Raw genomic sequence first — 27783 nt, forward strand, 5'->3', positions numbered from 1 at the left:
TGGGGTTAACAATGGAGTCATGGGTTTCTTTGGATGATTTTGCCACATTCAGGCTTTCCAAGTCCAAGGGCATGTATGGGTGTGTCTGTCTGTCTGTCTTGTGTCTGGCGAGGAAGCTCAAGTTAATCCGTCTATAAACTTTGCATTCTTTGAGCCCTGATATATTTCAGACACTGGCCCCATAAGTGCCACATGTCCAGTCATCTGTGACTCCTTTAGGAAACTAAAACCCACACCAAGAGAGGGAAGGAAGAGTTGAAAGCCAGAGATGCAGGTAGGGTCCATGGCACATTCAGGTCAGCCGACAGAGCGTGTTCTTAGAAAACCAGCCCTCGGTGGGGTGAAGACAGAGAGACTGCCCCGCCCACTCTGCCTCCTTCTTGTGTAATTTTTAAAAGCATGAGAAATGAAATGGGGCCCTTCCCATCTGAGACAGCTATTTTCTCAGGTCTCATGCCTTCCTTTTTTTTTTTTGAATTTTTGAATTTTATTTAATTTATTTTTTTATACAGCAGGTTCTTATTAGTTATCTATTTTATACACATCAGTGTATACATGTCAATCCTAATCTCCCAATTCATCCCACCACCACCACCCCCGCCACTTTCCCCCCTTGGTGTCCAAACATTTCTTCTCTACATCTGTGTCTCTGTTTCTGCCCTCTAAACCGGTTCATCTGTACCATTTTTCTAGGTTCCACATATATGTCACACCTTCCTTTTGAATAGCCCGAATAATACATCTTATAATTATGCCCTGCCTGGCAGCGTGTTTCTGCCTTCTGAGTGATAGCTGAAATTTCTTGGCAAGTGAATGCCGTCCACAACCAGCCTCTCTTTCCCCACCCTGGTTCCCAGTGGCCCCTCTGTGGCCGTCTTCCCATCCACACTGGCCTCCAGGGCTGCCTGCCCCACAGTACTTCAGTCATTTCATCAAGGAGGGTCTCCCAACCTCCTTGTTTATCCCAGGGGCACAGGGAGGGCTGAGCCCCACTCCAGAGGTAGCCATACCAATCTGATTAATGAAGGTAAATAGGGGCATGATCGGCAGTGGCTTAAGCTCCAGACGGGTAAGCTGGGCAACAGCAAGGGTCTGCACCTCCACTGGCAAGTCAAGTGGGATCAGTTTCTTCACGGGTCCATGGACTTCTCTCATGCTCGGAGTACACTTCAGGAGCCTTGAGAAGGAGCTGGGCTGTTGGATAATGGGGGGAGGGGAATTGCTGGTAGTCTGCCAGAGTTGCCATGGGTGTTTTATCCCCTTCAGGAACATGATGTGGGCAGATGTGATGTCAGAGGCCTCAGGGTCAAAGGCAACTCCCAGCTTTAGGAACTTGCAGAAGTCCCTCCTGAGCTTTGGGTTAGCCAGCTCCGTGTCCCTATCCCAGCTGCCACTTCCTAATTAGTTTCCTCATCTGTAAAATGGGATGACGATAATAGTGTCACCTTCCAGGCTTGCTGTGAAAATAAGACTTGTAAATTGCCTAGCATAGCCTGGCACATAGGAAACCCAATAAACGTTGGCCCTCTGGGTTTTCTCTAGGAGAGAAAGAGGCTCTGTCTTCCAATACACTCTTTACTATCAGGAAGGAAATGGGCTCAGCTTGGAGATTGGTCCAGGATGGGAAGCAGATAGGAAAGGGGGCCACAGATGGGCATTGCCAGGGGAAACACTGAGGCACAGGAAGCAGACAGGAAGGTTGGGAATTGTGGGCGGCTGCCTGTGGGCCAGGAGACCAGTGGAGAAGTTGGCAGTGTACCCAGATAGGCAGTGAGGCTCTTGACAGATCTCTTGAGGATATGGAGATGTTGCCCCTTTTAGGACTTCGATTCAAGCCTGAGTTCCAGTCCAGCAGCCCCAACGGCTTGCTGAACATGCACTTTTATAGGCTTGAACACTGGCCAGTTGAAAACGTGATTCTGGTTATTTCTCCATCATGTGAAACAAAGACCGTGGGGAAATAGCCACATGAAAAAGACTTGAAATTTTCCTGTTCAGTGAATGAGGGCAGAAGATGCATAATGTATGGTTTCTGAAGCTGCAGGTGGTTTAGGGAGAGAGTTTGCAATGTGGGGAAACATTTACTACTTTTGCAAGTTACAAAGGAACAGAGAAATGCCAGGAGCTTAATGTCCAGGATAGCCCTGGACAAATACTCTCAGACAAGCCAACCTCAGGGGCTCAGTTTCCTTATTAAAAATTCTGGAAGGGAGAGGGCAGACAGCAGAAGCAAGAAGAACTACAATCCTGCAGCCTGTGGAACAAAACCCACATTCACAGAAAGATAGACAAGATGAAAAGGCAGAGGGCTATGTACCAGATGAAGGAACAAGATAAAACCCCAGAAAAACAACTAAATGAAGTGGAGATAGGCAACCTTACAGAAAAAGAAGTTCGAATAATGATAGTGAAGATGATCCAGGACCTTGGAAAAAGAATGGAGGCAAAGATCGAGAAGATGCAAGAAATGTTTAACAAAGATCTAGAAGAATTAAAGAACAAACAAACAGAGATGAACAACACAATATCTGAAATGAAAACTACACTAGAAGGAATCAATAGCAGAATAACTGAGGCAGAAGAACGGATAAGTGACCTGGAAGACAGAATGGTGGAATTCACTGCTGTGGAACAGAATAAAGAAAAAAGAATGAAAAGAAATGAAGACAGCCTAAGAGACCTCTGGGACAACATTAAACGCAACAACATTCATATTATAGGGGTCCCAGAAGGAGAAGAGAGAGAGAAAGGACCCAAAAAAATATTTGAACAGATTATAGTCAAAAACATCCCTAACATGGGAAGGGAAATAGCCACCCAAGTCCAGGAAGCGCAGAGAGTCCCATACAGGATAAACCCAAGGAGAAACACGCCAAGACACATAGTAATCAAACTGGCAAAAATTAAAGACAAAGAAAACTTATTGAAAGCAGCAAGGGAAAAACGACAAATAACATACAAGGGAACTCCCATAAGGTTAACAGCTGATTTCTCAGCAGAAACTCGACAAGCCAGAAGGGAGTGGCATGATATACTTAAAGTGATGAAAGGGAAGAACCTACAACCAAGATTACTCTACCCGGCAAGGATCTCATTCAGATTTGATGGAGAAATCAAAAGCTTTACAGACAAGCAAAAGCTAAGTGAATTCAGCACCACCAAACCAGCTCTACAGCAAATGCTAAAGGAACTTCTCTAAGTGGGAAACACAAGAGAAGAAAAGGACCTACAAAAACAAACCCAAAACAATTAAGAAATGGTCATAGAAACATACATATCGATAATTACCTTAAATGTGTGAATGGATTAAATGCTCCAAACAAAAGACATGGGCTGGCTGAATGGATACAAAAACAAGATCCATATATATGCTGTCTACAAGAGACCCACTTGAGACCTAGGGACACACACAGACTGAAAGTGAGGGGATGGAAAAAGATATTCCATGCAAATGGAAATCAAAAGAAAGCTGGAGTAGCAATACTCATATCAGATAAAATAGACTTTAAAATAAAGAATGTTACAAGAGACAAGGAAGGACACTACATAATGATCAAGGGATCAATCCAAGAAGAAGATATAACAATTATAAATATATATGCACCAAACATAGGAGCACCTCAATACATAAGGCAACTTCTAACAGCTATAAAAGAGGAAATTGACAGTGACACAGTAATAGTGGGGGACTTTAACACCTCACTTACACCAATGGACAGATCATCCAAACAGAAAATTAATAAGGAAACACAAGCTTTAAATGATACAAGAGACCAAATAGATTTAATTGATATTTATAGGACATTCATTCCTAAAACAGATTACACTTTCTTCTCAAGTGCGCACGGAGCATTCTCCAGGATAGATCACATCTTGGGTCACAAATCAAGCCTCAGTAAATTTAAGAAAATTGAAATCATATCAAGCATCTTTTCTGACCACAACGCTATGAGATTAGAAATGAATTACAGGGGAAAAAAATGTAGAAAACACAAACACATGGAGGCTAAACAATACGTTACTAAATAACCAAGAGATCACTGAAGAAATCAAAGAGGAAATCAAAAAATACCTAGAGACAAATGACAGTGAAAACACGACAATCCAAAACCTATAGGATGCAGCAAAAGCAGTTCTAAGAGGGAAGTTTATAGCTATACAAGCCTACCTCAAGAAACATGAAAAATCTCAAATACACAATCTAACCTTACACCTAAAGGAACTAGAGAAAGAAGCACAAACAAAACCCAAAATTAGCAGAAGGAAAGAAATCATAAAGATCAGAGCAGAAATAAATGAAATAGGAACAAAGAAAACAATAGCAAAGATCAATAAAACTAAAAGCTGGTTCTTTGAGAATATAAACAAAATTGATAAACCATTAGCCAGACTCATCAAGAAAAAGAGGGAGAGGACTCATATCAGTAAAATTAGAAATGAAAAAGGAGAAGTTACAACAGACACTGCAGAAATACAAAGCACCCTGAGAGACTACTACAAGCAACTCTATGCCAATAAAATGGACAAGCTGGAAGAAATGGAGAAATTCTTAGAAAAGCACAACCTTCCAAGACTGAACCAGGAAGAAATAGAAAATATGAACAGACAAATCTAAACTAATGAAATTGAAACTGTGATTAAAAATCTTCCAACAAACAAAAATCCAGGACCAGATGGCTTCACAGGTGAATTCTATCTAACATTTAGAGAAGAGCTAACACCCATCCTTCTCATACTCTTCCAAAAAATTGCAGAGGAAGGAACACTCCCAAACTCATTCTATGAGGCCACCATCACCCTGATACCAAAACCAGACAAAGATACTACAAAAAAAGAAAATTACAGGCCAATATCACTGATGAATATAGATGCAAAAATCCTCAACAAAATACTAGCAAACAGAATCCAACAATACATTAAAAGGATCATACAGCATGATCAAGTGGGATTTATCCCAGGGATGCAAGGATTCTTCAATATACGCAAATCAATCAATGTGATACACCATATTAACAAGTTGAAGAATAAAAACCATATGATCATCTCAACAGATGCAGAAAAAACTTTTGACAAAATTCAACACCCATTTATGATAAAAACTCTCTAGAAAGTGGGCATAGAGGGAACCTACCTCAACATAATAAAGGCCATATATGACAAACCCATAGCAAACATCATTCTCAATGGTGAGAAACTGAAACCATTTCCTCTAAGATCAGGAGTAACACAAGGATGTCCACTCTCGCCACTATTATTCAACACAGTTTTGGAAGTCCTAGCCATGGCAATCAGAGAAGAAAAAGAAATAAAAGGAATCCAAATTGGAAAAGAAGAAGTAAAACTGTCACTGTTTGCAGATGACGTGATACTATACATAGAGAATCCTAAAGATGCCACCAGAAAGCTAGTAGAGCTAATCAATGAATTTGGTAAAGTTGCAGGATACAAAATTAATGCACAGAAATCTCTTGCATTCCTATACACTAATGATGAAAAATCTGAAAGAGAAATTAAGGAAACACTCCCATTTACCATTGCAACAAAAAGAATAAAATACCTAGGAACAAACCTACCTAGGGAGACAAAAGACCTGTATGCAGGAAACTGTAAGACACTGTTGAAAGAAATTAAAGGTGATACCAACAGATGGAGAGATATACCATGTTCCTGGATTGGAAGAATCAATATTGTGAAAATGACTGTACTACCCAAAGCAATCTACAGATTCAATGCAATCTCTATCAAATTACCAATGGGATTTTTTACAGAACTAGAACAAAAAATCTTAAAATTTGTATGGAGACACAAAAGACCCCGAATAGCCAAAGCAGTCTAGAGGGAAAAAAACGGAGCTGGAGGAATCAGACTCCCTGACTTCAGACTATACTACAAAGCTACAGTAATCAAGACAATATGGTACTGGCACAAAAACAGAAACATAGATCAATGGAACAAGATAGAAAGCCCAGAGATTAACCCACACACCTATGGTCAGCTAATCTATGACAAAGGAGGCAAAGATATACAATGGAGAAAAGACAGTCTCTTCAATAAGTGGTGCTGGGAAAACTGGACAGCTACATGTAAAAGAATGAAATTAGAATACTCTCTAACACCATACACAAAAATAAACTCAAAATGGATTAGAGACCTAAATATAAGACTGGACACTATAAAACTCTTAGAGGAAAACATAGGCAGAACACTCTTTTTTTTTTTTTTTTTTTAATTATTTATTTATTTATTTATTTATTTTTTGGCTGTGTTGGGTCTTCGTTTCTGTGCGAGGGCTTTCTCCAGTTGCGGCGAGCGGGGGCCACTCTTCATCGCGGTGCGCGTGCCTCTCACTATCGCGGCCCCTCTTGTTGCGGAGCACAGGCTCCAGACGCGCAGGCTCAGTAGTTGTGGCTCACGGGCCTAGTTGCTCCGCGGCATGTGGGATCTTCCCAGACCAGGGCTGGAACCCGTGTCCCCTGCATCAGCAGGCAGACTCTCAACCACTGCGCCACCAGGGAAGCCCAGAACACTCTTTGACATAAATCACAGCAAGATCTTTTCTGATCCACCTCCTAGAGTAATGGAAATAAAAACAAAAATAAACAAATGGGACCTAATGAAACTTCAAAGCTTTTGCACAGCAAAGGAAACCATAAACAAGACGAAAAGACAACCCTCAGAATGGGAGAAAATATTTGCAAACAAATCAACGGACAAAGGATTAATCTCCAAAATATATAAACAGCTTATGTAGCTCAATATTAAAAAAACAAACAACCCAATCAAAAAAATGGGCAGAAGACCTAAATAGACATTTCTCCAAAGAAGACGTACAGACGGCCACGAAGCACATGAAAAGATGCTCAACATCACTAATCATTAGAGAAATGTAAATCAAAACTTCAATGAGGTATCACCTCACACCTGTCAGAATGGCCATCATCAAAAAGTCTACAAACAAATGCTGGAGAGGGTGTGGAGAAAAGGGAACCCTCTTGCACTGTTGGTGGGAATGTAAATTGATACAGCCACTATGGAGAACAGTATGGAGGTTCCTTAAAAAACTAAAAATAGAATTACCCTATGACCCAGCAATTCCACTACTGGGCATATACCCATAGAAAACCATAATTGAAGAAGACACACCAAAAAAAAAAAAAAAAAAAAGGAAGACACATGCATCCCAATGTTCATTGCTGTGCTATTTACAATAGCCAGGCCATGGAAGCAACCTAAATGCCCATTGACAGACGAACGGATAAAGAAGATGTGGTAAAAAAAAAAAAAAAAAAAAAAAGAAGATGTGGTACATATATACAATGGAATATTACTCAGCCATAAAAAGGAACGAAATTGGGTCATTTGTAGAGACATGGATGAATCTAGAGACTGTCATGCAGAGTGAAGTAAGTCAGAAAGAGAAAAACAAATATCGTATATTAAGGCATATATGTGGAACCTAGAAAAATGGTACAGATGAACCGGTTTGCAGGGCAGAAATAGAGACACAGATGTAGAGAACAAACGTATGGACACCAAGGGGGGAAAGCGGTGGGGGGGTGGGGATGGTGGTAGTATGAATTGGGCGATTGCAATTGACATGTATACACTGATGTGTATAAAATGGATGACTAATAAGAACCTGCTGTATAAAAAAATAAAATAGAATTCAAAAAAAAATTCTGGAAGAAATACTCAGTAAATGATTAATAGTGCTTATCTCTAGGGAGTGGGAGTAAGTCTAGGGGTTGGAAATGGGAAGAGATTTTTATTTTTCATTGTATACCATTTTGAGTTTTTTAATCTTTCACCATGTGCCTTTATTAATTTTATAATTGCAAATCAAATTATAGGGTTTGTCTTGTAAAAATGCAATGAATGGTTGGCTTAGATCACTGGTTTTCAAACTTGTATTTTAGCAGTAGAACACTTGTCATATAATCTTACTCGGAAGCCTAATGAATGTAGGACGAAGAAGAAATCTGATCCCTTCTTGCCTAGGGTCCCCCGCCCCCAGCTCCTGGTTGCTGCATCTCTAAGGGATCCATTGAATGCAGTTTGGGAATAACAGATCTAAATGATTTCTCTCAGGCACCTCCCACCTCCCCAATCCTATGCTTCCCTTCTGTTTAGCAAAGAAGCTGGGGAGTCCTAGCCCTGAGGTACAAGCTGCTGCTTCACTGCATAGCTGCAGATGCCCCCCTACCCCCCTGGGGAGTCAGCACCTGGGAAGGCTGAGCTGTGCACCGGCTGAGTGTCGCTCAGACTCTGGGGGACAGCAAACAGGTCACCCTTAGATGGGTTGAAATGATAGAGAAATGTTAACAGGTGGATTTTGCAGCTCTTCTAGGTAAATCTGAACCTGGGGCTTTGATAGGCAGGATGCTAAGGGGACGGTGAAATGGTATGAGGTGGGAGAAGACTCATTCACCTTGTAAAAGTGTGGTTAGGAATGTAGACCTACTGCTTGTTTACACTATGATTTTGGCGAACTACTTAGCTTCTCTGAGTCTCTTGTTGAATCTGTAGAAAGGGGGAATACTTGTGCCTACTTTCTGGGACTGTCGAAAGGATTAAATGAGATCATAGGTCTAAGTGCTTGCCATAGTGCCGTGCACATCGTAGGTGTTCAATAAATGTTGGTAATTGTAATCATCATCATCACCAAGTTCCTAGACAAGTCAGAAAATGGCCTTGCTATCTCTTCCTGTATATTCTTAGTTAAATATTTGACCTCTCAGGACCTCAGTTTCCTTACTTATAAATTAGAGGTGCACAGGAATTGCAAATGAGTGGCCCGCTGGACCAAATCTAGCGTGCAAACATATTTGTTTATCCAGATAGTATGTTAAAAGTCAAGAAATAGTCTCCAGAAATCTGAATTTTCCAGACTCTTTTAAAAACTGAGCATCTGTTTTCACTGACCATCACTTGGCAACTTTTCACCAGTCTCCATCCTCTGTATTATCTTACACCTGGCCACCCCGCTTCACCTGCAGGCAGTTGAGTTGGCAAAGCCTAGGCTAGAAGGTTTCAGGAATTCTGTGGCTCTGCCACTTTTTCCTCCCATGACCCTGAGTATATCCCTTCATCTCTCTGGACCACCACGTTACCATCTATAAAATGAGTGAGTTGAGCTTCCAGCCTTGGCTTTCTTTGAATGTTCTATTCAGTCCATAAACCTTTACCGAATTCCTGCTATTTCCAGGAATTTTACCAGGCATTTGGGAGGATGCAGAGAAGAATAAGAATGGGTGTGGCCCAGAGATCTTTTACAGCCAGGCCGCCCCAAGTGTAGACTGCAGAGTGGCGCCAGTACACAGTGCAATAAACACAGAAATTGAAGACAAGCATTTAGAAACTTTTATGGCAGTTGGACTTCTCCATGACAGCCAAGTGCGTGCTCAGCGGACGTGCTTTGTTGAATAGATATGGATCACTTCACGTGTTGTCAAACGCGTGGTGAGTTACAGGCGCAAGCTGCGTACTCATTCAAGCTACTATTGCTGCTTTACAAACCGCCCCAACCCTTAGTAGATTAAAACAACAGCTGTCATTTACTTGCTCACAGATCTACAGTGTGAGCAGGGGTGGGCAGCTCAGGTCCCCTCTCCTCCACACAGTGCCTACAGGGTGGCTGCACCGGGGCCCATGCGTCCACTTGCAGCATGGCTCACTCACAGAGCTGGCAGGCGGGTGCCTTGGTCGCCTTTCCACGAGGATGCGTCTTCTGAGCAGCATGGCTGGGTTCCACTGGCCACTGTCCTAAGGGAGCTGGGCGGAAGTGCATGGCCTTGTTATGATCTAGTCTCAGAAGTCACATTGCTTGAAGGATTCACAAAGTTCTACCCAACTTCAGAGGGAGGGGATCTAGATCCCATCTCGTAATGCGCTTGTGGAAAGGTTCTAGAAGAACATGTGGGACATAAGGTTTTGTTGCAGCCGCCTTTGGAAAATATAATTGGCCACTCTATATGGAGATGTATTTGTTTTCTGTTGCTGTGTAACAATGAACACAAACTTGTTTTATTAAAGCTTACTGTATTAAAGCAATGCACATTCTTTAGCTCAAAGTTTTATAGGTCATGACTCCAAGTTTACTCAACCGGGTTCTCTACTCAGGGTCTCACAAGGCTGAAATCAGGGTGTCGCCAGCCTGGGCCCTTGTCTGGAGGCTCTGGGGAAGAATCCACTGCCAGGCTCATTCGGCTTGTTGGCAGATTCAGTTCCTTGTGGTTGTAGGTAGGGGTCCCCATTTCCTTGCTGGCTGTCAGCCAGGGATTGCTCTCTGCTCCTAGAAGCCACACACATGGCTCCTGGATCTTCAAAGCCAGCAATGTCACATCAAATTCTTCTCACTCGTTGAGTCACTTTGACTTCATGTACTGCCAGATGGAGAAAACTCTTCTTTTTTGTGTGGCTAGATTATGTCGAGCTGGATAATCTCCTTTTGCCACATAACGTAATCAGTAGAGTAAGATCTCATCACGTTCGCAGGTTCTACCCACACTCAAAGGGGAGGGGAGTGTAAGAGGATGAGAGTGATTGGAAGGCATTCTTAGAATCCTGCCTGCCACAGATGGTTTGGTTCGCGATGAATTAGAAATTAAAACGAAGTGGTTCTTCATCACAGATAGTTTGAAAGCTCTGGTTTAGGACCCAGTAGAGAGGAATGACATGTATGCAAATGGCTGTAATTTGAGACCTTAAGGGCTAACTTCCAAAAGGAGAAGGGTAGAGAGGGCACAATGAGAGGTCAGTGGGAGGGAAGATTATTGTGTAAGTGGAAGGGGATAGAATTAGGGTTTCTTGAGGATGTGGTATTTGAACTGAGCGTTGTAAGACAGGTATAATTGGGATCTTTTAAAAATAAGGCAGGGTGGCAGGATTGCAACAGTTACACTTCTGTTTGGTGCCTTGGATGCAAACACAGAACTGAACTGAATCTTCTGAATCCTCTCTAAAGTCATTTTATCGCTCTATGACCACAAACAATACAACATGGCAAACGACCCCAAAGCTCAGGGGCTTCAGACAGCAATCATGTTTTATTGCTATGGGTCTACACGTCAGTTGGGTGGTTCCTCTGGTCCCGGCTGGGCTGTCTCATGCATCTCGGACCAGCCATGGTGGGCTGGGCGGCTCTGCTGGCCTTGCTGGGCTCTCATATCTTTGGGGCTTGGCCGGCTGTCAGCTAGTCCGGTATAACCTCGGTTGTTCTTCACACAGTTCCTCTTCCACCTGCCCCTCCCCTCCTTCTAGCATATACTAGCCTGGGCTTGTTCCCTTTGAGGAGACAGACGAACAAACACGAAGGTGGAAGAGTGCAGGTCTTAGAGGCTTGGGCTCAAAACTGGCACGCTGTCACTTCTGCCTCCTTCTTTTGTCCACAGCAAGTCACCAAGCCTGCCCAGATTCAGAAGCTGGGGAAACAGACTCCATCTCTCGGTGGGAGGAGCCAGAGGATCCCACTGCAAAGGGTATGGACACAGGGAGGGCTGGAGGATTGGGGCCACTCTTTCAGTCTGTCTACCACAGGCATCCTGAGAAATCTTACTAAATTCTCCAGACGAAAAGAACAAGAACCCCCTCCCGACTTCAACTCCATTGTTTCTCAAGCTAAGCAAAGGTTTTTGGAGAAATTTATGTGTGAGAAACCATCTGGAAAATGTACAGTGGTCCATTAACCAGAGTTATAAGAAGCCAGGCGTCTAAAACAGTCTGCAGTCTTCTGTGTGAGTAGAAGGCAAAAGAGGAAACTTTCTGGGCAACCTGATCACCTTTGCTTCTGTGGTACCTTCACCAGCCCACATTAGGCTCATCCTTCAATGCCCAGCCCCAGTGCTCTCTGCAGCACTGTTCCCAGAACAATTATTTTGGGAGAATAATTCTTTTCCCAGGTTCCAGTAGCAATTTTTAGAATGAAATGGTGTCAAATCTGGCCTTTGATGTAGACAAAAAACATTTCTTTTATGTTACTTCCTGAAGCACCTAACCCAAGGCCAACAAATAGTAGTTGCACAATAAACAATCATTAGATGAATAGATGAATGAATGGTTAGATGAGTAAACGGATGGCAGATGCTTCCACACTTGACTGAAGCTTTCTTTTAGAAGAATCTGATATTATCATAAACTTTATTTCCTTCTCTCCAAATCAGTATGTCAACTTGAAATCTTTTGTAGTTGTTCCATGTCTATGTGCTTTAAAGAAAAACCCAGAAAACTGATTGCACAGGGGAGGAACCCTGTTGTGTTCTCACTCATAAACCCTGTCATTATTAGCATAGCATTGCAAACTGAGGTCCATGGGTTCCCGAGGATATTAATCATTCTCTAGCTGAAGGGAGTGGTGGGGTGGTGGGGGGACTTCTCATCAGATAAATTTGTGAAATGCTGGATTAAACAGTGAGGCAGCTTTCTTTTTTGTGAGACTTCACGGAGCCTTTAATATGCTAATATACATCTAATGTATCTCCAAGAGAGAATATGTAAGGGTTGAAAATTGGAAGGATTACTTTTTGTGGGTGAGGCAGGGCAGGGGTGCAGGGAGGAGGGAGGTATAATTTTTTTTATTGTGGTAATACATAACATAATATCTATCATTTTAACCGTTCAGAAGGGTACAATTCAGTGGCATTAAATAGATTCACAGCGCTGTGTAACCATTACAACTACGCCCAAAACTTTTTATCATCCCTGACAATAACTCCGTTTACACAATAACTCCCCCTTCCTGCCCCCTACCCATTACCTCTATTCTGCTTTCTATCTCTGTGAGTTTGCCTATTCTAGGTCCCTCTGTTGACTAAAAAAAAAAAAAAGCACAATGTGAGAGTTGTGAGTTAAGTTTTATCTGGGGCAAAATGAGGACTATAGCCTGGGAGATAGCATTTCAGTTTGCTCCGAGAAACTGCTCCAAAGAGGTCGGCGGGGTTGCGGGGGGAAGTCAGTATATATGTGATTTGGGTGAAGCGGGGTACGTGCAATCAAGCACACACGTTTGCAAAAGGTAGCGCTGGTCACGAGGAGCAGATGTCTCCATTAATTATTTTAGTGCTATTCTAGATATGAGGAGATGCAAGAATTAGGCTCGTAAAGTCTTCTCCTGTAACTATCTACCTGAAGACCTGTTCTGCCAGTTTTTCCCAGAGCACCAAGTGCCTCATTCCTGATCTCCACCCTGAACTGCTTTCAGGTTGTGTTGAAGGTCAGTGGCTGCAGTGGCTAGTGACTTCATCTTTATAGAGGCAGATGGCGAGTGCCAATTTTTAGTTGGCACCTCATATAAGTGGAATCATATGTGTCCTTCCATGTCTGGCTTATTTCACTCAGCATAATATTTTTGATGTCCCTCCTTGTTGTAGCATATTTCAGAATGTTAATCTTTTTCTGGCTGAATAATAACTATTCCATTGTATGTATGTGCTGCATCTTGTTTAATCCTTCTATCTATTGAGGGACACTTGAGTTATTTCTACCTTTTGACTGTTATGAACAATGCTGCTGTGAATGTTGGCATAACAAATATCTGTGTGAGTCTGTGCTTTCAGTTCTTTTGGTTACATACCTAGGAGTGGAATTGCTAGGTCATATGATACTTCTACATTTAAACTTTAGAGAAACCACCAAACTTTTCCACAGAGGCTACACCATTTTACATTTCCACTAGCAATGCATGAGGGTTCCAGTTTCTTTGCCAACACTTGTTATTTTCCGTTTTTTAAATTATGGCTCTCCTGGTAGGTGTAAAGTGGTATCTCCTTGTGGTTTTGGCTTGCATTTCCCTAATAACTAATGATGTTGAGCTGTAAGAGTCCTTTATGCATTCTGAATATAAGTCCTTTATCAAATGCCTGTTTTGCAAATATATTCTCCCAGCCCATGGCTTGCCCTTTGAAGAACAAAGGCTTTTAATGGCAATGAATTCCAACCTACCCATATTTTACACTTTTTGTGTCCTATTTGAGAAACCTTTGCCTAAACTTAGGTCACTAAAATTTGCTCACATATTTTCTTCTACAAATATTATAGTTTGGCTCTTATGTTTTAGGTCAGTTATCCATTTTGAGTTAATTTTTGTGTATGCCGTGAGGTGTAAGGGTTGAGGTTTGTTTTTTGGCACGTGATACCTAATTTTTTGACACCATTTGTTGATAAGATCATCCTTTCCCCATTGCATTTCCTTAGCACCTTTGCTTATAATCAGCTGATTATATACCTGGACTCTCCACCCCATTCCCATTGATCACATGTCTTCCCTTGCTCTAGTACCACACTCTCTTGGTCACCGTAGCCCTTGAGCAGGCCTTGCAATTAGGACGTATTAAGTTCTCCAACTTTGTTCCTCTTTTTCTAAATTGTTTTGGCATATTCTTCTAGATCCGTTGCATGTTAGTTTTACAAAGATCGCATTGAGTCTCTAGATGTTTTGAGAAGATTGACATCGTAACAATATCAGGTCTTCTGATCCATAAACATGATATATGTCTCCATTTATTTAGATCCTTGATTTCTCTCAGCAGTGTTTTATAGTTTTCAGTGACTAGGTCTTGCATAGTTTCATTAAATCTATCCCTTCAGTATTTAGTATTTTGATGCCATTGTAAATGATATTTTTATCTCCATTTCCAACATTTCGTTGCTGATATTTAGGAATACAATTGATTTTCATGTGACAACTTTGTATCCTGTGACATTGCTGAACTCACTAGTTCTACTAGTGCTTTTGTAGATTCCTTAGGATTTTTTAATGTAGATAATCATGTCATGGACAGATATTGTTTGACCTCCATTCTGCAGTCAAAAAATGGAGACCTAGAAAGACAAGGGACCTGTCTGCTGTCTCACTGTTCATAAATGCAGAGACACGAGTTTGAAACCTGGATCTTCTGGATTCTCCTTCAGGGTCCTCTCCACCACACCCAAGTTGCTTCTCAGGATTTCAGGCCTCAAGAAAAGAAGCTTGTATCAGCTGAGATTAGATTTGAATGGCTTAAACACAAAAGAAGTTTATTTTTCTCTCACTTAAAAGTCTGGAGGTTTGCATCCCAGGGCTGGTATGACAGTTCTGCTTCATAAAATCCTCGGGGACCTAGGCTTCTTCCCACATGTAGCTTCACCATCCCTAGGCCATGGACCTTCATCTTGTGATCCAATATGGTGGCATTTGCATTCTAGACAGCAAGATAGAAGGAGTAAAGAAGGAAAAGGTGCCCACCAGTGATGTCTTCAGGTAGGTTCCGTGGACTGCCACACGACACCTGCACCCACATCTCTTTGGATAGAACCCAGTTGGGCCACACCTAGCTGCAAGGATGTCTGGGAAATATCATCTTTATTCTGAGAAGTCATATTCCCAGCTGAAATTTCTGTTACTGTGGAAGAAAAAGGGAACAGCTGCTGGGGGATAAACAGCAATTTCTGCCACAACCTAAAGGGTAGGAATCCAGAAAGGAAACAACTTGAAAATTGTTGACGAAAAATTAATCAGTCGATCTAAGAAAGAATTGGAAAATTTTTTTCGAGCCAAATTTGAGGATTATAACCGGGAAGAGCATCTCAGAAAGCTCTGAGAACTGTTTTGCCAGTTAGAAATCAACGCACAGTTATATAAGTTTTCTGAGACAGGGGGCTGTGTATCAAATGATGTATTATTGACACTTTACATAATCCAGATCTAAGCGTCATCCTGGGGGGTTGTGTGACCCCCTTACAAAATCAGGAAGGAATGTTATCTTTTAAGGAGTTGTCTTGTTGATGGTAGGAGAATGTTGCTCTTTATGGTTGAGCAGGTATTCCAGCAGACGGGGGAGGTTTGGTCGATACACAATGCACAGTGCAGATACACAATACACAGTGCTGGGAGAGGGGAGGCCAAAGGGCAGAGAAGACTTTTTATGTTTAAATTTTTCTCGTCTTGCTATAAAATATGAATTGTATTTCACAAAATGAAAGGAGGAAAAAGGTGGCAGAGTTCAAAGTTGGTTGCATCTTTTACAGATCATTTTAGGATCAGGTGAGCCAGCTCTCTTTAGTTTTTATAGCCCGTTAAGTTGACCTGAAGCCGTTTAGTCAGAGGATAAAGTTAATCCTCAGAACCCCTTATGGTATTACATCCTTGTGACTATATTAGACATGTCTAATCATGGATGACCTTCTTTCATCTAGAAAAGATAAAACAAAAGATGTCTCCTCATTCATTTGGTCAACAAAAATTGCTATCTCCTACCCTCATGGACCTCACAGTTTGAGGAGAGATAGGCAGTAATGAAATAAGCACCTGAATGAATGTGAAATCACAAAGGAGCCATAAGGATGCTACAGGGACACACTCAGGGACTGTGATCTAGTCAGGGAGGTCAGGGAAGGTTTGCCTGAGGGTTTGGATTCATTTCTGCCGGAGAGGCTACTTTCATAGCAGAGTGGTGCATTCTGAGAAAACCATCCTTTGTGCCATTGTGGTTACACCTTATGAATCCTGCCTGGGGCACTGTACAAGTAAGAGATCGTTATTTAAGAACTAGGATGCCAGAGTGAGAGTAGGATGGGGGTAGGGGAGGGGGGAGGTGGGGGAACTGCTCAGGGGCTTTGAGAGAGTCCTTTGTGGCTTACACCCCAGGAGAAATGGAGAAGAGGAAAGGAGTTCAGAGGTTCCGAGATGGCAGGTCGAGGAGGCCAGGATCATAGTCCAGTCAGAGACTTTCCTTGGGGGCCAGGAAGGAGCCCAAAGAATTTTGGGAGCCCAGAAGGAATTTTCTAATAACTGGAGTCACCTGTATGGAGGAAGAGAGCTTCCCATTCTCTAAGCACCCAAGCCAGGCTCAGGGACCATCCATGTGCCGTAACAAAGAAAGGGTTACTGGGTCCAGTGGACCATCAGAGGAGGTAGCATCTAACCTCCCACTCAGCGTCTAGATTCTCTGACTCTGAGACCTGGAACAGGGGAAGGTCCTAGCAGCTGTGGATGAGGGGAGGCCAGTACCAGAGGAGGGGCCAACCATCCGTCACTTTCTGCTTCTCCACTTCCTCCTGCTTGGGGAACCTTTGCGAGCAGCGAGCAGCAAGAGAGCCTGAAGAAATCAACCAGCAGACTGCAACCTACCAGGTGTACCTGGGAATTCACTCTTCCAGCTTAAGGCAGGCGCGGTAGATGGGTCCCGTCCTCTGGCCAACACTGGTTAACTGGTAAGGGCCGCTTGGAGCACAGTGTTGAGAAGGATTCTCGGAGTCTGGGACCCATAAGGAAAAGTATTACAATAGGTTGGTGATGCCTGCCTTTATCCTAATGTGATTGTGAGGAAGAAATGGGATGATATATGTAAAAAATGCTTTGTGAATTGCAAAGTGCTATCCAAATAATAACTAATAATGGTAGCTATGATTTTTAGTGCTTCCTAAATACCAAACACTGCTAAGAGCTTTACTTCTCACGATAACCTTTATGTTAGATACTGTTAATATCCTGCCTTTTACAATCGAGGAACCACGCCTTGGAAGAACAGTGTAATTTGCCTAAGGTCGCACAGCTAGTGACTGTAGAACCGTGACACAAGCCTAGGTGTTTCTGACTCCAAAACAAGTGCTTTTATAGACTTTGTTTTGCTGTCTTCAGAATGTAGGGGATTATAGCTAATTATTACTATTAATAGAGCAACTATTCTATTACTTGGGGGCTCAGCCCTAATTCCCCAGCTAACGGGGTGTGTTTGCAGCCATGTTTTGGTCCCTGGAAAGGTTGGAACTTGCCTTCTGTTCAGCTTACCAATTCTGCCTGCCTTTCTCCTGACCAGTCTGCATCCGCTCTGCAGAGCAATGTAATGACCCTCTGTTATGCTCCGTTCGCCGAGCCTCTGAGAAGAGCACTTTTTAGCAGGCTGCCTGTGGTTGTTCAAGACTCCTCGTGAACAAGGCACAGAAGGATGATTCACTTCCACAAGTCATGCTTTCCTGAGAGCAGACTGTGCTCCCCAAACCTTTCCAGGCACTGAGATGTGGGGAGCAGCGGGCCGACGTGTGGTAGGAACTCTTAGCTGTGATGATTACACGCATGGGGTGGTTGGCAGTTTGCAGAGCACTTTCATATTGGTTTTCTCTCCAGGCCTCAGTTTTGTCATCTACAAAGTGGATGTAATGACAATAATGATATAGTAAAGTCTCATCTTTTGCAAGGGTTAGGTTATAATAAACTTACCACTTAAGGTGAAAATAACGTAAAATCAGAATCACCCTTGACAATCATCCATGGAATATAAAGACGAACCACCTCTCAAAAGCCCAACTGAGGGCTCCCCTGGTGGCGCAGTGGTTAAGAATCCGCCTGCCAATGCAGGGGACACGGGTTCAAGCCCTGGTCCGGGGGGATCCCACATGCCGCGGAGCAACGAAGCCTGTGCGCTACAACTACTGAGCCTGCGCTCTAGAGCCTGCGAGCCACAACTACTGAGCCTACGTGCCACGGCTACTGAAGCCCGCGTGCCTAGAGCCCGTGCTCTGCAACAAGAGAGGCCACCGCGATGAGAAGCCTGCGCACCGCAACGAAGAGTAGCCCGCGCTCGCCGCAGCTAGAGAAAGCCCGCGGGAAGCAACAAAGACCCAATGCAGCCAAAATTAGATAATAAATAAATAAATAAATTTATTTAAAAAAAAAAAGCCCAACTGAGGCAGTTTTTCCTCCAGCATTAAAACTGATGACTATTTCTCTGGTTGAAGTCATCACGGTGCCTTCTGAGGTAATGAAAATACTTATCTTCCAAGAGTAGGCTCACTCGGCACCAAAGTGCTCACAGTACCAGAGGCCAGAGGGAACTAGGCCCCTGGGGACATCATCCAGGATACAGGCTCGCTGAGCGTGGGGACAGGAGGATCACCAGCCTCTCTAGTTAGGATTTCTTTCTCTTTCTTTTGGACCATGTGTCACTGAATTCCTGAAGCTTTAACTATATATATGATACAGTGCTATTAGGTCTGATTTCCTGACTTGCTGTCTATGAACAGGATTAAAGCTTGAAAATAACATGTAATGAAGCAAACACCAGGCTGGGTGAGGGGAGATCTGGGCTCAGGCCCCAGGTCAGCCCCACCTGCATCCATGGCATCTTGGGCCTATGGACCCTCAAGATGAACTTATCACCCAAGTGTCCGAGTCCTGAGGCTGCATTTCTTGACTGCAGACTTGCAGGACCCTCGTGACTCTATTTAAAAAAAAAAATGCTAATGTCCGTCCCAGTTTCTACCTTCCTGCCTAAACTGGCGTCATCTCTGCCTATACCACTGTGATGATAGCCTCCTCCCTGTGTTCCGCCCTTCCTCTTGGCCTCCTAATCCTTTCTCCAGTGGCTATAAGAGAGCTTTCCAAATGCAATCTGATCTTGCCACCTCCTTCTATAAAATACTTCATTTCCAAACGCTTCTGGGGAAAGACAAAACTCTCATCCCTGCCCACCTCTCATCCCCACCAGGCTTCCCCTCCTTCTCTGTGCAACACACACCCCGATCTTCTTTTAGTCCCTCCGGTTTCATATTTGCGCAGCCAAATATGGGCCTTTGCACATCTTCACTTCACCCTCTGTCTGAAATGCTCTGTTCTCCTCTCTCTGCTGAGTTTATTCTAATCATACTCCATCCGTTTCCTCAGGGAAGGCTTTCCTGACTTTTCTGTCTGGATAAGACCCTCCTGATCTGATCTGATCTGAAAGAAAGGGACTCTCTTTGCACCATGTATCCTTCTTTTCTGCACAGGCCACTGTAACTATTTAAATTCATTTGTGGTTCTGGATTAAAGTCTATATTCCCTTCTGCCACACACACTACTATAAGCTCTGTGAGAGCAGGGCCCTTATCTGTCTTGCTCACCAGTGTATTCTTTATACCTAGCACGGAGCCTGGCATGTGCTTGTATTCATTAAACATGTAAGTGGATAGACCCATGGATGGATGAGACACCCAAATGAACATTGTCGGATGATCAGTGTTGTTGTTGTTTTGTTTGTTTTTCCGGTGATAAACCCTTAGGAAACTTCCTCTGAAGAAAATGGTACAAGTTGCAATCATTCTTTTAGAATGAAAGAGAAAAGTTACTGAAGGCTCCATTTGCCCTTTAGATAGTAGGTATTACAAACATCTTGGCTCTTTTTCTCTCTGCTGTTTAAAAAGTCTTTTAATGAGCTTTCACACCGTATGTAGCGAATGACCTTTTCTAGAGCCATCTGTACAAAACAAAGGGTGAATTGGACGAGTGGGTTGCTTCTGCCCTTGAAAGCGAAGCATCAGCCTTTTTAAACAAGGGTTCCTATTTGTGAATGACCTTACCCTCTTAGGGAATGGGGCCCCGCCCAGACTTCAGATTCCAACATCCTGGTGTTGAGACCACAGAGTTATCGGAGCGAGGAAAATTGACACGCCTGATTCCTGGGTGAAACAGCAGGACTTGCCTGACGTGGCCACGGCCGACGTTGTCAGTCTTGTGGTTGCTGGGTTATAGTGTCTCTGTCCATTCATAAACAGTGCCCTTTAGGGGCAATTGTTTTCTCATACTGCTTGGTCCTGGTTGTAGTGGAAGGTAGGTTTTCTCAGAACAGCGGCCTACCAGGTGAGGGCTGGGCTTAGGTCAGCTCATTTCAGTCTGACTTCTGGAATGCTGGAGAGCGGTCCTCAGCCTACAATGAGGGTACATTGCTTCTGAATGAAAACAAAATCGTGTTTCTCTCTGCATCTATCCCAGGAAGAGGGGGACTCTGAGATTAATTACAGGTGGATAAGTAGTAACATTTTGTTCTTAGACCTCTACTCCAGCCTGTTCCTTGCTCAAAGACCTTTTGTGGCTCCCACCTGCCAAACAGCTCAAATGTAAGGCCCTCAGGTTCTGGTCCAGACTTCCTGGCCTCCTTGTTCCTGACTCTGTTGCATCCCACTCACCCCAGCCAAATCACTCTCCTTGCCACTAAGGAAACAGGTCCCTTACTTTCTAACCTCCATCTCTTTGCACATGCTTCCCCTCCAGCTGGGCTCCATCCCCCCAGTCAAAATCCTACCCATCCTTTCAGGCAGCTGTCAAAGACCTTGCTTCTGCAGGAATTTTTCCCTGATGGCCTTAAGTAGAATTTAACCTTTGGCTCTTGTAAATAGCTTTAGAATTCATCTGTACAACTTTCAAGGCACTCACATTACATACAGTGTTGTGTGTTTTTTCCTTTCTTATATCCATGCTGTTTGTTGAGGCCAAGACTTATCTTATTTTTCTTTATTTCCTCCACAGCTCTTTGGACATAGTAGGTCCTTAATTCCTCAGTGGAGTCATCCTCTTTTATGAGGTGAATGAAGAAATAAAACAATTCAGCTTATGTCCTCGAAACTCATGAAGAGAGTACATTTATCAGTTGTCCAAACTCCCTTGCTTACAGTAACTTTATGCTTTTGGCTAAATTAAGTCCTCCCTGGCCCTCTTTGAAGGATAACCTTGAAGGCAACCTTGAAGAGAATGATTTGCTGTGTTATCTGTGTGTGTGTGTGTGTGTGTGTGTGTGTGTGTATGAAGGTTATTAGAATAATCTACTTAGCAGATAAACAAATGTTTGGAATTACATGGAGTCATTTAAGCCTCAAAGCAAAATCATTCCAGCGCCTTTGTAGGGTTATTTGAGAGGAGGGTTGGGGGCAGGGAAGCTATCCTAAAATATGCAGCAGAATCTAATCCGTTATAGTCCTCAGACCCTGGATGAAGCAGATGCCCTGCTCAGTTTTCCTTTCCGCATTGCCGTTTTTGAACATACAGCCCTTTTCCCATTGTTTTGAAGACACTAGCCAGCTCAGCCAGAGAGACAAGTGTCCTCTCTGAGCGGTAGCTGCCAAGTCGGCAGCGCTGGGATTAGAGTATGTGCTTTAACAGACCTTTCTCCTTGGGCAGAATACAGCTGGCTCACTTCACCACCTTTCTTCCTTCCCTCCAAAGGATGCCAGGCACGCTAAATAGTGATTAAACAAAAGATTAAAATTCCATTTGTGTGTGTGTGTGTGTGTGTGTGTGTGTGTGTGTCTGAACACTAATCGATTCTTTCAGTGGAATGTTAAGTAAAAGCATGCAGATACCAGAAGCAGTTATTTAGAGCGGCCAGTCAGAATCCATTTCCAATTTACTGTTTAATGTGATTTCCACAATCATTCTGCCAGCCTCCTCCCCACACTCTCCCTCGCCTCCCTTGCCCTGTGCTCCTTCCCAACCTCTCTGCTTCCTGTAGCAAAAGGACATCTGGGAACAGAGGGCAAGGAAAGTAGCAGAAGATGGTTGCTGAAGGAAAATAATCACGGCTTTTATAGACAAATCTGTGAGTCTGCACAATTAAAGAAACTTAAAATTACCTCTGGATTGAAACCCAGACATGCTTTTTTGCATAACATTAAGTGATTGCCATTGCATAAGAATCGCTGTCTTTTGAGAAGCATTGTTCATGTTTTTCTTGTTGCAAAAGGTCTGTGGCATTTGTTTCTGTTGTAGAATGCCACTATTAACTAAGGACTTTCTTCTTTCCTCAAGAACAGCGAATTTCCACATGGGCACATAACCTGCTGTTAATGAGGAAACTCTCTAAGTCCTTTTATCAGCAATAGCCAGTTGAATTGGCTCAGGTGTTCAATAGGTTCCTTTTGCAGGGTGCCCAGTTTTATTATTAGATTCCCATCTCTCTCCTTTTCCCCCAAATATGACCATCACATACACCAGATCGTAATCCTTCTCCAAAAATAACGTATTAATAGTTGCACTCCTTTACCGAAGGGGCCTAACTTTGTGCCAGACACTGAGCTTGATGCGTTGTATAGATGAGTTCAGTTCATCCTCTCAGGTGCAGGTTAACCTGCAGGTTATTCTGATAGTTTTCCCTATTTATCAGTCAAGGAAACTGGGGTCCACCTGCCCAGGGAGTAAAACCTAAGTTTTTCTGTCTCTGGAATCAGAATGCTCTGAATCATCCAACTAGACTTCCTGCCCCATTAATGAGCAATCATTCATTCAGTCATTCACCTGATATTTACTGAGGGCCTAAGGTATTGACCTAGGAACACACAGTGACAGCTCAAAACAGATGTGCCCCTGCCTTCAAGGAGCTCACAGTCTAACCCAGGGAGAGAACAGCCAGATCTGGTTTGGTCTTTGGGGCTGACAAACTATGGGATTTTGGGCAAGTCTGTTCTACTCTGTTAGCCGCAGATTTCGTATCTGCAAGTGAGGCAGCTGGATTTTGACAAGTGGTTTTCCACCTTTATTGTGAATCACATGGGGAATGTGTTTAAAGACATCTTCCTGGCATCCTACGCCCAGATATGTTGATTTAATAGGTTCAGGGTGTGGTCCAGGCATTTGTATCTATAATGAGAGCTCAGGTCTCCCAAGAACCATCCTTTGAGAGAGACTGATCTGACTATAAAGCCATTAGCATCTACAAGGGATCTGTGTTGTCATGCCTGTATCCCCAGTGCCTACCACAGTGCCTGGCACAGAGTAGATCTCAGTAAATATTTGGCAATAGTTGGAATGATCTATCTGTGGGGTTTCCATGGGTGGATGTCAGAGACTCCTAATCAAAATTTTCATAAAGGTTTCTGGATAGGATTCTAAGGGCCCTTTGGGCTCTGAATGCTCAGTGGTTTTAGGAGTGAAACCAACTCCTTCTCTGACCAAAAGCTCAGACCTATTATTGGAAATCTTTTAAACCTGTATAGTAACATTTGAGTCCTGTATCAAGGTGATTTGATGAGATGTCAATTTACAGTAGATTCTTAAAATCCTAAAGGAGTTGGTACCCACATTCTATGTGTAAACTCTGAAAGTGCTCCCAATAACACAGTTTGTGATTTTTCTCGGTTGATCTGAAAGTACCTTTTGGGCAGGTAGTGCTGTCTCTATTTTCCAGGTAGGAAAATCGAGGTGCCTGTGACTCTTGTAGCTTGTCCAAGGCCACACTACAAGGGCTCTCTCCACTAAAACCCAGCGTGGGAGTCAAATAACATAGCTCTTATTCTCTGGCCTGCTTATGTGGCCTTGGTTGGGTAGCTTGGCCTCTTTGGACCTCAGTTTCCCCACCTGTAAGATGGGAGACAGGTGGACTAATTGTTTCTGAGCAGCTGCATAGCTTGGTTATTTGAGGACCCCCCTAGTAACATGTTTAGACATGCAGAAGTCCCTATGGCAGCAAGCTCCGAAGTCCTCTTAGTTTAGGGAGGAAATAAGAACTAATGAGACCACCTAAAACAGGCCACCTCTGCAGATCATTCCAGAGGGACATGCATCATTAAGGCAAAGGCAATGAGGTGGTAGAAGCTGTTAAGTATGAAACTCCCAGAATTTTGGAATCTTAATTCTCTACCCTGTTGGTTCAGCAATTCACTGTTCATTCAAGGGAGTTTACCTCTATGTGGTCACAGCTGTGAGATTCAACGCCGTGCCCTGTTCCCAGCAGTGTGAGAAGACTTCCACAAACATATGGAGGAAACAGTGTCCTTTCTGGACTCTTAGACTCTTGAAATGTCCTTGTAAAGGTCGCCTCACCCTTGCTGCTCAAAGTGTTTTTCAGGCATCAGCAGCATCAGCCATCCCCTGGGAGCTTTTTATTTATTTATTTTTTAATAAATTTATTTATTTATTTTTATTTTTGGCTGTGTTGGGTCTTCGTTGCTGCACGTGGGCTTTCTCTAGTTGCGGTGAGCGGGAGCTAGTCTTCGTTGCAGTGTGCGGGCTTCTCATTGTTGTGGCTTCTCTTGTTGCGGAGCACGGGCTCTAGGCACGCAGGCTTCAGTACTTGTGGCTTGCAGGCTCTAGAGCTCAGGCTCAGTAGTTGTGGCGCACGGGCTTAGTTGCTCCGCGGCATGTAGAATCTTCCCGGGCCAGGGCTCAAACCTATGTCCCTTATATTGGCAGGCAGATTCTTAACCACTGCGCCACCAGGGAAGCCCCCCTGGGAGCTTTTTAGAAATTCAGAGTCTCAGGCCCAGCCCCAGACCTCCTATATCAGAATCCATGTTTAACAAGATCCACACGTGATCATACTGCACAGGAAACTTCGAGAAGCGCTAGCCCTAACCCCTCATTTGAGTCCCCTCCTTCACATCCTGATGAACAGGAGAGCATCCTATTCCTGGCCTCCTCTATCTTCTTCCAAGTGCCCCTGTTTCATCCTAATACCAGTCCAACTTTTAGAATTTCTTCTCTACCTTAAACTAATCCCTCAGTCATTCAGTAACTTCTGCCCTTGGCACTCACGCTAGCCTCAGGGCCTCAGAGAACAAGACAGAGCCTCCTGTGTCCCCCACGGCTTCCCATCTCCTAGTCCTCCTACAACACAGTTTCTAATCTTCCTCATACATACCTGTATGTGGCAGCCTGTTGCAAACTCACTGGGGCCAGGAAAGTAAGACAAGTGAGAGATGAGAGCCAGGTGAAATGCACTAAAGAATGGCGGGGGACTGTGGCAAAGTGGAGAGCCATGTGCTGGCCCAGCTCGGTCAGAGCATTGACGTGTCTTTTGAGTTTTCAGGAGAAGCCAATGAATCTTGATAAAACAATAAGAAATCCCTCCATTTTTTTCATGCTGGCAGTTAAAAAAAAAAAAGATCCTCAGAAGCCACCAGATTGTGTTTGCCAGTGATCATATCTAAGGTTTTTGTGACCTTTGATGATGAATATCTGCTCAGCTTGGATACAATAGCCCAGGTGTAGCCTGACCAGCACAGGGAGGCAGGATTATGGCCTCCTTCATTCTAGACCAGTAGTTCTCAAACGGGAGTGTGCATCAGAATCTCTTGGAGGACTTATTAAAACCCAGATTGCCAGGCCCCACCCCCAGAGTTGCTGCTGCTACTTCCTGGGCAGGGCTTGGGAATCCGCATTTCTAACAAGTTCTCAACCGGTGTGGATGCTTCTGGTTCACGTTTTGAGAACCACTTTAGATTGGTTCCTCCCATTAAGGCAGCCACGGTTTGCAGAACCTCTTTAGGTCCACCAGTGACCTAACGTCGTCAGTGGAAGTTCCCAGTCTTTGGGTAGCAGAAGAGGGAGAAGGAATTGGGAGGGAGGGCTGGAGGAAAGATTGCTAACCAGCCCTTGACCGACCAATCCTGACATCTAGAGGTAGAATATTTACTTCGGGCAGATCCCTGACCCATTCCAAGATTCAGTTTCCCTGTCTGTGAAATAGGGCAGTGGCCCCAGCTCAGTTTCCAAGTATATGTGTTCGCTTGTTCAGAGATTTGATTGTCAGTTTGTTTTTAACAGGGGACCTTTTAAAAATGAAATCCCACATGGAACCCCGGTATAAAAAACAGACAGATGCATTGCGGGTCTGATTGAAGGAGGGGAGTCAAGCTCTTACTCTCAGCCTTCACCTTCCCAAGGCAGCACCGAAGGGTCTCCTGTAGAAATGTAGCTCACCACAGTTGAAACCTGCTGAAGGAACTTCCAGCTCAGCTCCTGTGATTTCTAAGCCCCCGAGAACTGTTTGCAGGCACGTGGCCTTTGTTTTTGCAGTTTTCTTTCCCTCTCTGACCACAACGTCTGGCAGGCCCACTTTCAGAGTTTTCTTCTTGCAACTCAGAGAGGTCTGTAGGAGAGGGAATGCCAAGGATTGTTATTATCTTTAGAGCCATTGTGGAAAATCTGCTAATGCGAGAATCAGCCGGAGCCTTAATAAACAGGAGTGAGGATGATTTTATTCCAGTGGCTTCTTGTGAGTGCTAATGTTCCAGCACACCACGCATTCAGGGACTAGTTAATTATATAGGAAATAGGACTAGTGGATTCTGCATGCCACAGTGGCAAGAACAGGTGTGCGGGGTTTTTAATGGGCAAGGTGAGGTGGAAAGCTGTTCTCACGTAGGTGAACACAGGCACTTAAACAGCCGTGTGGAGCAGTGTTACCTTGGGAAGACTCTTACTGAGCCCCGGGGCCAAGTCTTTAGACTGGACTCCTGGCGTGGGAAAGCATCTGGCACCTTCTGATGACCCCAGACACTGGAATGCAGCCTCCTTTAATTAGGGAAACTGCTTCCTAATGGGCCCACCAGCATGGGCTCACCTTCCGGAACACAAAATAAATGCCTTCCTCTCCCAGCCCCTGGGACTGCTCTCCTGTGGCTGCTATATATTCCTGTTTTCTTTCAGCCATCTAAGTGCTTGTTCAGACCTTCCACACACATTTGACAGCTGTTCCCCCTCTTTGGGACTGGGCCTTCTTTGGGACTGCAGAGATGACCAAGACCCCACTTCTCTTCCTGTGCTCTGTGCTCCTTGGGCCCAGCCCAGCCCTGCCGTGCTCCACCTGCACCTGGAAGTCTATGCCCAGGCCATGTGCTCTGCCTGCCTCTCATTTCGCTTATCTGAAGCCCAGCCCAGAGACCCCCATGTCCATGAAACCTTCCCCAGTTCTCCCAGGCAGAAGTGAAGTCCTCTAGCACTTTCTCCAGACCTCTCACCCAAGATTCCCTGCCTCCGCCCTGTCTAGTACGGAGCCAGTAGCCACCTATGGCTCTTGAGCACTTGGAATGAGGCTGAAGTGAGATGAACACAAGTGTGAAATACACACTGGATTTTGAAGACTTAGTACAAAAAAAAAAAAGAATGTAGAATACCTCAACACTTTTTTCCACTGTGTGTTGAAATGATAATACTTTAGATGGAGTATATGGAGCTAAATGAAATATATTATCGAAACTCACTTCACCTTTTTTTTTTTAATTTGGTTGTGCCGGGTCTTGGTTGTGGCACATGGGATCTTTAGCTTCTTCATGCGGGATCTAGTT

The 27783-nt window shown here is 43.8% G+C and overlaps 1 protein-coding gene across 5 annotated transcripts in view; it reads left to right on the plus strand.

Moving 5' to 3' along the window:
- GALNT10 (polypeptide N-acetylgalactosaminyltransferase 10) overlaps positions 1 to 27783 on the plus strand; it is a 226443-nt gene that overhangs the window by 83668 nt on the left and 114992 nt on the right. For 2 of the 5 annotated variants that reach the window (XM_057541240.1, XM_057541243.1), the window contains exon 2: positions 11391 to 11477. The exons of the other annotated variants lie outside the window; for them this stretch is intronic. In XM_057541240.1, the coding sequence (XP_057397223.1) occupies positions 11391 to 11477 (87 nt within the window). The remainder of the gene's footprint in view (positions 1 to 11390; positions 11478 to 27783) is intronic. 5 annotated transcript variants of the gene reach the window in all.

The sequence above is a fragment of the Balaenoptera acutorostrata genome, chromosome 2, assembly GCF_949987535.1.
Source record: "Balaenoptera acutorostrata chromosome 2, mBalAcu1.1, whole genome shotgun sequence".
Classification (NCBI taxonomy): Eukaryota; Metazoa; Chordata; class Mammalia; order Artiodactyla; family Balaenopteridae; genus Balaenoptera; species Balaenoptera acutorostrata.